General features: G+C 46.9%; 4 protein-coding genes across 4 annotated transcripts; 3 read left to right on the forward strand and 1 right to left on the reverse strand.

Annotated features, from left to right (window-relative positions):
- Positions 1-1,151: 1,151 nt before the first annotated feature.
- Positions 1,152-1,894, reverse strand: LY89DRAFT_134213 (uncharacterized protein). The gene has a single exon (XM_018205263.1). The coding sequence runs from the start codon at positions 1,770-1,772 to the stop codon at positions 1,233-1,235; it is 540 nt and encodes a 179-aa protein (XP_018068660.1). The 5' UTR covers positions 1,773-1,894; the 3' UTR covers positions 1,152-1,232.
- Positions 1,895-2,568: 674 nt separating this feature from the next.
- On the forward strand, positions 2,569-4,173 carry LY89DRAFT_784274 (uncharacterized protein). Its single transcript, XM_018222769.1, has 2 exons — positions 2,569-3,525; positions 3,572-4,173. Exons 1-2 carry the CDS (start codon positions 2,991-2,993, stop codon positions 4,039-4,041), a joined length of 1,005 nt encoding a protein of 334 aa, XP_018068661.1. The 5' UTR covers positions 2,569-2,990; the 3' UTR covers positions 4,042-4,173.
- A 1,556-nt stretch (positions 4,174-5,729) lies between these two features.
- Positions 5,730-6,475, forward strand: LY89DRAFT_671672 (uncharacterized protein; the record flags this gene model as incomplete). The annotated part of the gene is made up of 2 exons (XM_018213231.1): positions 5,730-5,776; positions 5,854-6,475. 2 exons carry the CDS (start codon positions 5,730-5,732, stop codon positions 6,473-6,475), a joined length of 669 nt encoding a protein of 222 aa, XP_018068662.1.
- Positions 6,476-9,796: 3,321 nt separating this feature from the next.
- Positions 9,797-10,549, forward strand: LY89DRAFT_134609 (uncharacterized protein). Its single transcript, XM_018205266.1, has one exon. The coding sequence runs from the start codon at positions 9,970-9,972 to the stop codon at positions 10,381-10,383; it is 414 nt and encodes a 137-aa protein (XP_018068663.1). The 5' UTR covers positions 9,797-9,969; the 3' UTR covers positions 10,384-10,549.
- The last annotated feature ends 1,664 nt before the right edge of the window (positions 10,550-12,213 follow it).

Here is a 12,213-nt window from a genome sequence, read left to right on the forward strand (position 1 = left end):
TCAGCCCTTTGTTCTCAGCTCAGCAGAGGCACGGCTAAGCAGAGCCACGACTATGCGAACTAAGCATTAAGATCGAAGCTGGAGGGAGATCCAGCATCATCAACGGCTGAAAGGGGTATTAAGGCATGAACATCAAGAATTGTCCGGGGTCATTATCTGATCAGGGCACGCAAGAATCGCGAACTATTATCAAGATTGAAATCACTTTGGCAGCTGTTTGCTTTTGCAGTGCCGTGTTGACCCAAGAAGGAGGCTGACTGTCGTGATTTGGAAAAGGCGTTCGATTTACCACCGATTTACCCTTGCCTGTGAAAAGCCGCGCGAAATTGGACATTTATTAGGCTCTAGTCCCGATTCATCTGATAGTCAGCGGCTAAATATGAGGTTAATACTGTTTTAATTCTCGTACGGCCCCACGCTATTCCTCTTTCACACGGACCCGGCTTCACCTGCGCCCTAGTCTGGATCGGCTGCCCTGGTCCTGGTCGGATCCCCATCTAGGCTCACAGCCATCCACTCAGGCGCACGGCTGACGATCCAGAATGTCACTTTGAGGAGCAGAACGTGTCTCATCGTTGGTCCCTGGGAGAAACTCTGGACAAGCAGTAGCAAGTGAGCTGGGGGGTAACATCGTGCAGGAGGCGATTTCCGCAACCATGCATCCATATATATATCCGGTAAGCCTACCTTTGTGGCCGACCTTTAAGTGTTGCAGCATCCCCCCTCCTTTTGTAGCTCGAATCATTTTTATCGAATCTCAGATTGCCAACGTCGACGCTTGCAGCTCTTCACGACCACAAAGAAGCACCATCATTAAGATTGGACCGTGGGACAAGAGAACATATTGATTCACAGCAACAGCATTGGACTGTTGAACGAATATATCGGGAGAGGACAGTAACGCCTCCACCGCCGGTGATTGGTGGAAGTCTGTACATTCGAGGCACATCTGGACCACCGACATTGTCAAAGCACAGTTGTTGAACTCGAGCAACGAACTAAGAAGGGACATTCAATTGTCTTCGACGCCCACAATTCTCCTTCCACACTTCACAACTTCACCATGAAGCCCACATCACCACTGTCGCTTCTGCTCTTCCTCCGACTGGCCTCAGCGGCACCAATACCCATTTCAGTCGACAGCTTATATCCCACCGACTGCCTCTCCAAATCCTGCATCATTTCGCTCCTCACCTCTCCTCACTCGACCCATCAACCCCCACCAACCCATCTCACCGAACCGCATTTCCCAGACCACCAACTCGATGATCCTCTCCCCCAAAAGCCAATATCGACAACCCCATCATCACAAGATGCCTCAACACAATCCCTCTCCTCCTCACAACCACTATCAAGCAACTACCTCCTCTCCCTAACGAACCCCGCCTCCGCCCCTTCCATCCAAAAAGCCCCCTTCCAGAAACAACCAGAAAGCACCGCCGAAAACCTCCCCGCGAAGCCCTCCTCCGCACTACCCGAACTACGAGCCGCGGACCTGAGGAAATACTGGGAGACGCTGCGTCCCTCGAGCACAAGCACTTCTCCCAAGAATGCGCAGATGGATTCGTGCGAGATGGGACCCGGTGCCGAGATGGTGGGCTCAGAGCGCTTCTACTACATGCGTCGGACGAGAATGGGCGCGCGGAGGGACTACGCTGATTTGATGGTCGTGGGCATCGTGGTTTTGTTCCTAACGGTCGTGGTCGCGCTGGAGGCTGTCGAGCGATGTGGGGATCTGTAAGTTTTGCTTTTTCTTCTGCCAAGAAGGCCATGTATTAATGTCTGTTCTAGAGGTGGAATTCTTTGTGGGAGAAGACAGAGGAGAGGGGAGATCTATCTCGAGGATGACGAGAACCTGTTCATCGTGAAGAGACCATTCGAGCTTTCTCCTGCGCCAGCATCGAGGAATAAGAGTTCCGCCGATGGATATCGGGATGAGAAGGAAACTTTTGCTTATGATAGCGATGCGAGTTTGCGGGTTTGAAATTCAGAAAGAAGAACGAGGAGTCGGACGTGATGTTATCACGCATTATGTTTTTCATTGCAGTGATGGGTCAATTGATACCAGGCGTTTGGAGAAAGAAAATCAGCATAGTATTGGCGTTGGAGCATCATCGTGGAAGGAGTTTGTTCTTGATGAGACAGCTTGAGTATTATTACCAGAAGAGAAAAGAATGAACATATGCCCAAACTCATTCCATTTCCCATCGTATTTGACTCTCTGCTTACCTCCAATCTGCTTAGACTTATCGCATCGAATTGGTCAGCCTCCCATCGATGGGTTTCACAAAAGAAGTACTCGTTCAACCTATGCTGGACGAGGCTGCATCGTACATTGTTTCTACGGTTCAAACTGACCTCTCATAATTCATACCTCCCCTCCAACACTCCAGCCAAGCTGAAAGCCACCTCGCATTACCTTTCTGAAGCCCAACCATTGAAGAATATGTGTCGTTACACTGCATTGTCATGCTCTCGAGGCTTGATTATTCAGTTGCAACACTTCTTGGAGTCGTCTATTTATTTCCATAGATAGCCAGCCTTCCCCTCGACGAAACTTCGAAACGCTACCACACAATTGAACCCACGTTCCGTACCTCCTTATGCGTGCACGTAAAGACGAACGCCAGATAGAGCCCAAGGTGCTCGAGCGTTTGAAAGACGCGTGGGAAAGCTTCCAGCCGACCAGAAGACCCAAAATATCCGAAAAGACCTCCGCTGTGTTCAAACCGATTAGCAGGGCCGTGAGACGCTCGCTCACGTCAACGCAAGACAGGGAAGCGCAGCAGATATACAGTAGACAAGCAAAGGCGAGAGCGGAGAAGGAGAAGGAGAAGGAGGAAACTACGAAGCCCAATACGGTCGAAGAAGCAACACGAAATACCAAGGGAAGGAGAAAACGCCGAGGAGAAGGTCAACGATAACTCAGAAACTAGTGTCAAGGGGGATGAGCAATCGTCTTGATTCTGTCTCGGCTCACTTGATTTGAGATGGATTCCGCTGCGTCGGGAGCAGTTGATCCGAAAAAGGCATGCCGAGAACTGTTTAACATGTACCAAGAATCATTCAACCAGATGATGGAAAACCTCAAGAAATGCCATGGAGAAGCGGCGCCAAATGAAGAGACCACGATAGCAGCTCAAGCGGTGACGGAGACAGCAGGCACCAATGCGGGCAGTTCCATTGTCCAGGAAGCGGAAGCGGACGAGGAGGCGGAAAAAACGGAGTTCATGAAGAAGCTTGAAATGCCCTCGGCTCTACTAAACCTGCCAAAAGAGATTGCAGACGAACGCTTGAAGCAGCTTTGCTTCACAAGAGATGGGCCCAAGATCCCAAGAGACGTTCCTCGAGCCGCAGACAGCAACGACCGGTACCAAATCCCCCTCATAAATCTTTGCGAGCTGCAGAGACTGAGTCTCTACGCCATGCGCCAAGAGCTCACTGCAAAAGCTATCAAAATCAAAGAGGACGAGTCCTTGAGTGGCGAGGAAGCAGGGTCTATCAAAACTCTAATCTCAGAGTATTGTGAGTTTGTGGTGGGGATTAAAGAACGAGTGCTAACACTCAATAGGTAATGCTCTGAGGGACTTTGACTACATGAGGGAGAAGGACAGCGATGCTGACCGCGATCCTTTCTACCTGACCTACGCTCGGTGGTGTGACTGGTCCGTCATGAAGCCCAAGATCGCCAGCCTTTACAAGGGCGATCCCCTATACATGCTCCAAGTCCCGCGCGATACCTCTGACCCGGAGATGGTAGGTGATGCCCGCGGCTGGGCCAAAAAGAGGGAAGATAGACGCGGGTTCATCATGCGGCTTTGGTTCGGGTTAGGAGGAGGATTGGCATCCATTGCTCCGATGCTCATTGTGATTCAGCATCGGGACAGGAATACGGCTCTTGTGACCGCTTCGGTTGGGATGTTGCTTTTCGCAATGTTTATGGCGTACTATCATGAGAGGGATGCGAGTCCGTTTGCGTTGGTGGGAGCTACGGCTGCGTATGCTGCTGTGTTGGTTGTTTTGGTGAGTACGGCATTGTGAGATTTGATCTATATATTCTTCTACCTTAATGATTCGTGAAGACTCCTCTTTGGGTTTTGCTTCGTGGCGTGACGAAGGTATGGTTGGAAGCGTAAGCGAGAAGAAAGGAGAGAAAATTCTCTTCCGAAAAGGAGGCGAGACCAATACGAACCATCTTGACTCCAGAAACTGAAACAGAAACCCCATGTCGCATCCTCTCCCTTCAAAATGTCACTTCTCGTCGCACAGCATGTCTTCGTATCAAAGTGACATCCTCTCGCGTTTGTACGCGTTTCAGTGCAGAAACTCGGCAGCCAATCAGTGAGTGGCACGCTCATACTGTGAGCTTGGCGGTGCTGCTTTGCAATAATTGATGGAGTGGAGTGATTTGATTTTGGGGGTTAAATTGTAATTATTTTGAGGCTGGGGAGGTTGGTTTTTATGGTATATTGTCAAGGGTGAAAATCTGAGCCTGTGGTTCTGTCAAATACTGTAAGTTTCTGAGACTTTGGACCAGATGTATAGTGAGACAGTATGTACTGGTTTCAATCTCATCGAGCGATCGGTCGAGTGATTCATAAGCTAAAATAAACTGTCTTGATTCTGGATATCTTGTAGAAAACCGGCATCCAAGCTTGAGCTTCCACTTGAATGCTATGAGAATGAAGATCACGTGTTACTTGAAGCTCTCATCCCGCTTGTGACTTTCGTGAAGCATATCGACCGGCCTTTAGCTTGTTAATCCACTCCAAAAGGATGAATTACAAATCTCAAGAATAACTTCTTTTTCCTTTCTTTAAAAGGTCCAAAGTCACGTGGAAGTCTAAAAGAAGCCGGTCCGATTGTGGCGTTCGAGGCATCGGTAGTACTCCGTCAATCACTCCATCAACCAAATGTGCAGGTGAAACGGTTTCGAAGCTGTCGATAAGATAAGATTGATGGATCTTGCGAAGATATTGTCGTGACAGATGAGAAGTGTAGGGGAGTAAGGAAGAGGTGATATGCCAATCTAGAGATGCGGCTAATTTAGCGCATGTTTGTCCTTATGAAGACAGTTAGTTCTCTTTTCACTTCCTCCAATTCCTCGACCACAAAACACAGTCTGCCCAATAACTCTCCTCGGTGTCTGAATAAGTTACCAAATCTGATATATATTCATCACTTGGCACTCCAGATGATTTCAATGTTCCCGCACGAGCTCTCCGACGGTCGGTATTATGGCACCGTAAGCCCGAATGAGGCTGTTGCTGTTCTGCAATGTGGGGTTTTAGCAGAACTCCTATAGGCTACCAGAGTTGACGCCCCGTACCTAAAGCAATTGCACACGTTGAGTTTTTGCAATGTGATGTCTCAAGACCTTGTCCGAGATATTTGATAGTCAACTTTACTTACATTCTTCTAGCTCTGACTGGGTATTGTTTGCCGCTCACCGTCTTCTATGTATTGTTCCAGGCTATCAACGATTCGTATCTGGCCAGGACCAAGTTGTTAAACCACATTGTAGTCTTAGCTTCGGGCACCAGAATCAGTCGTTATGGCGCTCGAAGCAAATCAGCTTTGTGAAACAATCAAGTCAATTGTCTATATAATGTCCTTTCCAGTCCTTCTTTAGTGTTCTCAGAAGTTTGCAGCAGCACTTACTATTCAAAAAGATTGGCCTATCAAAGTCTGTCACATCTCAGCCTTCTCGTAATATCGTTGCTTGAGTCATGGAAAGCTCTTCGCCAGCCCCGTTTAAAGCGTTCGAGAAAGGAACGTAAGTCATGAAGTCTCTCTTTAGGTCTAAATAAAAGCGTTGTAAGCTCGACTATGCTGATACTGCTGGACCAGCAGTGCTGCCGACAGGATTCCATCCTTCCTTCCTAACAACATGCAACATGGCGGTTTACCAAATGAAACCCACTCGGCACTCCAGACTCATACTGTTGTATCAAAAGACGAGGTCATCCCTTCTGGGAATAGCAACGACAGCAACCAGAAGAAAGATGGTCATGTCCGCAACCGAAAGTACAAGAAAGACAGCAAACATCAAGCAACTTATAGCCTGGGGCATTCTATCATGTTGCCCTCGATGATCAACACTGCTACAGGCACTGGCTATACTCATCACTTTCAACCTTTCATCGCTACTTCTCAGAGCACTAAGATTGTGGAAATTGTCCCTGTCTCGACTTTGACTTCAGATCAAGATAGCGGAGCCTTTACTCTTGCACACGACCATCTTGAAGGCACCAAGCCAATCACAAAGCTCGAAGGCATTGACAGATCCCTCGAAGTCAATACCAATAACCACATTCCTGAGAGTTTCTATGTCATCTCTCCCTCCATTGGAGATGATTCTATGATGGAGGAAATACTCCTCGGGATTGGATCTCAGTTCGAGGCATGCTCTTCTGTCTCCTCGATCAACGCTGATGATCTATTGGCTATGAAAGGAACTTTGTCCGAAGAATGAGAATCGGTTCCTCATCTGGAACATAGAATGAAGAGTTGACAGGCGCAGTGCTCGATGATGTGAAGTAGTTTATTTTATGAGTAATGAGATACGAATGCTGAACACCTCGTATTTCCAAACTGGTCTGATCATCCCACCTTGTATATTTACCACAACTCCTCACCACCGTTTCAAATGATCAGAGATGGTTCTCTTTGCAATCTAACTCAGCTACCGGTTGAGCGAATGTCACGTGGAGCCCTTACCTTTCTGGCCTTTATACACTAAAATGTATGGTGTCGAGGCATTAGTACCACATGGTCCTTGGAATACACAAGTGTATTTTCTTCAAACTCAACATCATCGATGAATCCATGAATGAGATCGATTGTTCTGTATGTTTGCTGAGACAAACTTCATGCTGAAGTGTCTTCCCTTTTTTGGTCTCGCTTAGTGCCGAAGTTGATTACTATCTTCGGAAATAATCTTCAAGTGTTTACACTGCCACCTTGAACTGAATTCAAGTGAGACCTTCAACTAACGGACTGTAGCTCTTGTCTTGTAAATACTCAAATCAAATACACAACACCGTCTGCGACCTCATGTTCTCGGCTAGATATTGGTGTAGACATTGACAGAGTTAAATTTGTATCGACTACTTAAGACCATATCTGCGACCGGTCTAGATACATCTGACACTTCACTTTGCTCAATTTCAATGCTTTCTTCGAACTATGCCAACTTGTGATACGCCGTTCAGACTTGATATTTGCCAGATTTCGGGAAAATGACTACTTAAATCTGCGTGCCATGCATAATTGAACAAATTCCATTATCGATAGCAAGCACTGGAAAAATATTTCATTCTTGGAAGCGAACTCACCAAGAGTGAACTCCTCTCTATCAATCTCGAACTCTCGAGGGATTTGCCATAGCATTGGCCTTTGTAAATATCATCACTAGGCCATTACAACGCTCTCTCGAGATAGCAACAGTTTAAGAGTGATGATTTGGCAAACTGGAGGTGCACTATTGACTCCTCATCGACTAGTCCTATCTGTTTGACATATATAGTCCTGGACAGCGTGAGGTGAAGGAAGAATTGAGTTCATGCCACGTGACTGACATTATTTGAGATGTCTCTTGGACAATAACAACACTTCATCAACGAGAGGAACAAGGTTGCAGGAGTAAATTAGATTGATACATAGTATCGTATATGCTCATCTAGCTCAGGTAGCTGTAAACAGGCCCTAGACTAATAGTTCAAGGTCAAAGAACTGTTCCCAACTCGTCACAGAGCTTTTTCTCATGGGATTGCGGCGGCGTCGGGAAAGTTGGGAGCCTCGCTTTTCCAGATCTTTTTCCAGTTTGTGAAGTTCCACAATGGAGGCGTGGTGTACACGAGTTCTAGCCTAGGAACGAAGTGGTTGGGGTTTGCACTTCTGTGTTTTATGCCGATGATGCTGGTTGGGGCTTTGGTGACGTGGATTTTGATGCCGCAGACGAGGGGCAGCGGTGGTGGGGAGAATTTGAAGTTGGATGAGTTGGAGGGGTTGGGGAATAGGAGTCGATGGGGTGAGAGCGTGGTTATGGTGAAGATGGTGAGGTGGTTGGGGCCTGGATTTAGTATTTAGTGTGCTGTGGATGGTCGGCTACTGTGTGGGTTTGGTGTTGAAGGGATGTTGGGGGTTTTTGTGTTGTAGGGCGTATGGGAGGAAGAACAAGGGGAGCGGCGCGAGTTCGGTGGTTGTCAATGATGGGGATGCAGGGTTGATGCATCCGAATTAGATGGCTGGAAAAGTTTTAGAGATGATACCCATGATTTGTGATGTATGATGAAGTGTAATAAATGATTATGATTCTACGGATGAAACATTGCGCTGTACTTATGCTCAGAGAATTTTCATGCTGAAGTGTCTGCCCCTTCTCGGTCTCGCTTAAATTCGTTGCAAGCAGTCACCTTGTTCTTCCTTCAACTCCTCGACCACAACACAATGCTTTTATGGAAAGAGCTTCTCAATAGATAGTCAGGCTTTTGTACAGTACCTATTATCCCCCAAATCCTTTTCCATCATATCACATCTTCAATCGAAAGTGAACACGCTTCTCCACTCCGCACATTCAACTTGTTATCCACTACCTTCTCATCCAGCTAGGCATACGAAGAGTTTCCTTCCTTTTCACGTTATCTCTTGTCTTCCTAGTGCTATATCAATCTATCCAACTGCACGGATCCGTAAATGTAATGCGGGTTTGATTCTTCGTCAATCGTCTCCCCTTTGCTTGTCTCGTCTCTGGTTTCCAATATTGAGGTACACACGGGTTCTTCTGTACCATCAAGGCTAATTGTGAAGACTATGAGCCTGGATCTACCGAGGAACTTTGCGTGAAGGGGACTTTAGTCAGCTCCTCGGCATACAGTCTGTCTGAAGCTCTGACGCCGTCTTCTGATGGTATTTGTTCGCTGGTTCTTTTTCAAACTCTGGTCCCCAAGTCTTGAATCGCATCCGGTAGGATCGAATACTAAAGTATGTTTCAGCTATATATACTTCGGAGTCGACGATACAAGGGAACGTACGAGGCATCACGTCCGCGCAGAATCTTCCTGAATATCGACCAAGGTACGTCTTTCCGTTATGTAGAAAATCTTCGTCTCTTCCTTCAGCTATTGCCACTTAAGAGGCGTCATTCTAGATGATTTACGGGATGAAGGATGATGACAGTGAAAGGAGACAGTAGAATGGTGAAGGATAACAGATCTACGCACGAGAGCTGTAGAATTACCGCTCTCGATTGATCGCTCATGATTATGAGCCTAGAAATCATGACGTACTCGTCTAGAGATCCAGCCAGGAATCTGTCATGAACATTGTGTATATGAGGTTACAGCGCTGAGGATGATGGATGTTCTGCAGGTAAGCGCCTGAATGTCCGTTAGAGGCGGAGATGGAACCTGGAGAGGCTGACAAGACTCCATGTGTTTGTGCTCGGTGAGATGTCGGCCGAATTTGTGACTGCATGGGTTCCAGAGTATGATTTGTTGCGAATGAACTTTTGCGACCAGGGTACGATGCAAGAGACGCCGCAAGATTTCTTACTACGCGATCCGCTTGTGGTCTATGGCTCAGTAGCAGAAGTCGACTCGGAGCAGATCCCATAATCTGCATGAGTGTTACGCCTCACTTCGGGAACCATTGAAACGCTCCATAATACACAATTTGATGGCCCAAAGGAGAATCGTAAAATCATTTCTGTAGCACATCATGGTCTTGGTTTCGGGCAACAGAAGCTGCCGGTGGCGACTCTCACAGGCGGTCAGTCTTGTGAGACCACTGTGTCAATTCTTTGTAAAGTGTCCTTCTCAGTCCGTAGGAGTTCGCAGCAATAGTTATTTTTGGAAATACCTCGCCTATCAAAGACTGTCACAGTATCCATATCACCATATCATTGCCTGAGTCATGCAAAGCTCTTCGCCAGTCCCGTTTGAAGCGTTAGAGAAAGGATTGTAAGCGATGATGTCTCTCTTCAGGTCTATATGGAAGCCTTGTAAGCTCGAATTTGCTGACACTGCCAGCAACAGGACTGAATCTTCCCTTCCTACCAACACGAAACAAGACAATCCATCAAATAAAACACACTCGACACTCGATATCCACACTGTTGTGCTAGAAGACGAAGGTGTCCCTTGTGCGTACAGCAACAACAAGCATAAGCAGAATGGTCATGTCTGCAGCCAAAAGTCCAAGAGAGGTAGCTGGTATCGGACTACTTGTGCCTCGAGATGTTCTGCTATGTTCATTGGAGAAGACCTAGTGATGGAAGAGTTGCTCCATGGGATTGGATCTCAATTCGAAGAATGCCCAGCTGTATTTTCAATCAATACTGGTGACCTATTCGCTATGAATGATAGCTTGCACAAGGAATAAGAACTGGGCTATAATTGCGGACCATGGTCGAGAATCTGAAACAAACAGGAGCCGGACACAGCCCACATTGATTCGAGATAGCTATCTTTATGAGTTATGAGGTATAGCTCAAACACAACTTGAACCTTTCTGTGACAATCTCTTAAAGCTCGTTGAATCATGCTGCCCTGGCACTCTTTCTAAAATCCCATTCTCTATCACGCTAGTGACTGTATTGATGGGCTATTCCTGCAGCCCAACAAACTCGATATAAAACGCAATGCACGCTAGAATGCATAATAGTCGAAGCATTAAGGGACTACACGGTCCCTATTATATGCAGCTATAGTCTCCTCAATCCCATCCACAACGGCGAACTCCCAAGTGAGATCCATTGCTCTGTACTTGTGCCGAGAGAAATTTCACCCTAAAGTACCTCCCCCATTTCCGATCTCGCTTAATACCGGACTTGACTAGCATCATCCGAGAAATGTTCGATGCTTTGGACTGCGAGGTCGAATGAAGCATTGAATAACTCGGAAAAGGAATAACAGGGGGATAATTCTATAGAATAGCCATTCTCGTGCGTAACAAGTACCACTCAACTCGAGGGAATCAACATGGACTTGCTCCGAGTAGGACTGCGTTGGGGCTCAGGAAGTCGTGTGCACACATGCAACGACATCACCCAACAAGTCCATCTCGATGTAACCGAGGCCCAAATTCATTTCATACTCCCATAATTTCTCGTGAAGTAAAGACATGAAAGCAACGGAACTTTGCATACCAACTTTAGCCTCATCATGAAGTACATACGAAAAACAGAAACACCTTCTCCATCCACAGTCTTATTATGAGAACGATTCGTAAGCTAACCATAAAAGCACTTGCATCCTATGACCTCATCGTCACTATTCCCAATCCCACTTTTCACATGCCGAGATTCTAGATCTCGACAATGAAACAAGCTTTCCGATAGCTGTTTCCCGCTCAACAGGCAACTTTCCGAAGCTAGCTGGAACAACGACCGTTTACCTGAATTGCACAGCTCGCATCGTCGGCCGAGAGATCGGATGCCGTCGGGCAATGTCTCGAAGCTGTTGCCTGCAGAAGGATTGCTGAATTATCCAGGAACCTTCTCATGCAGCAGAGCATTGATGAAGAATAGCACGCCCCATATAAGAGTCTTACATGATTGTGTTTCTATCATATCGTTGGGGGAAGGGGATGCCCACGTAACGCTATCCGCGCTCCCTTTCCGCTATCCGCCAAGACCAACTTTTCGACAAATTCGTCTGGTGTCTCGATCTAGGAAGTACTCGAAAGATACGAGACAAGAATCCTGCTTGGACGGTTGCTTTCTGACTTAACTGGAAGCGGTGGTGTTGTTTATTGGATGGCTAAACCACTCTTGAGAAGATTTAGCTAGATCCGAGAAGCTTGTTTGAGATTAGGTTTAGAGCTTGTTATATCAGCTCCGCGAATGTATTGGTGGTTAGACTTGAGAATGGAGCGCTAGTTCCATGTGGTTACAAGGGTCTTGACGTACAATTTGATCTACCGGAATTGGGTGGCTGGTTTCCTAGTGGTGACGGAAATGAAGCCTTTCGCAGGATCGTGAGCTGCTGATTTTTGTCTAGAGATGAACGAGGTTCTCCGGATCGACATGGAACCTTCTGGATCTAATGAAGTAGAAGCTCGGAAGCTCGGAAGACTTCCGTGGCGAGCGACCTGGGAATAGTCTGTATGATCTAGGTCGTCCTTGCTGGGTGATTCCATGATGGTTGACTGTGTGGGGGTGAAAGGAGACCTTGGCCAGCTTCTTTGCTCTTGCCAACTTTCTGTAATTTC

Source organism: Mollisia scopiformis, assembly GCF_001500285.1.
Source record: "Mollisia scopiformis unplaced genomic scaffold LY89scaffold_17, whole genome shotgun sequence".
NCBI classification, from domain to species: Eukaryota; Fungi; Ascomycota; class Leotiomycetes; order Helotiales; family Mollisiaceae; genus Mollisia; species Mollisia scopiformis.

Coding starts and splice junctions, on each gene's coding strand:
- LY89DRAFT_134213 (XM_018205263.1), bottom strand. CDS start 1,772: ATGGCCTTCTTGGCAGAAGAAAAAGCAAAACTTACAGATCCCCACATC.
- LY89DRAFT_784274 (XM_018222769.1), top strand. CDS start 2,991: ATGGATTCCGCTGCGTCGGGAGCAGTTGATCCGAAAAAGGCATGCCGA. Junction 3,526..3,571: donor AACTCTAATCTCAGAGTATT/GTGAGTTTGTGG, acceptor AACACTCAATAG/GTAATGCTCTGAGGGACTTT.
- LY89DRAFT_134609 (XM_018205266.1), top strand. CDS start 9,970: ATGATGTCTCTCTTCAGGTCTATATGGAAGCCTTGTAAGCTCGAATTT.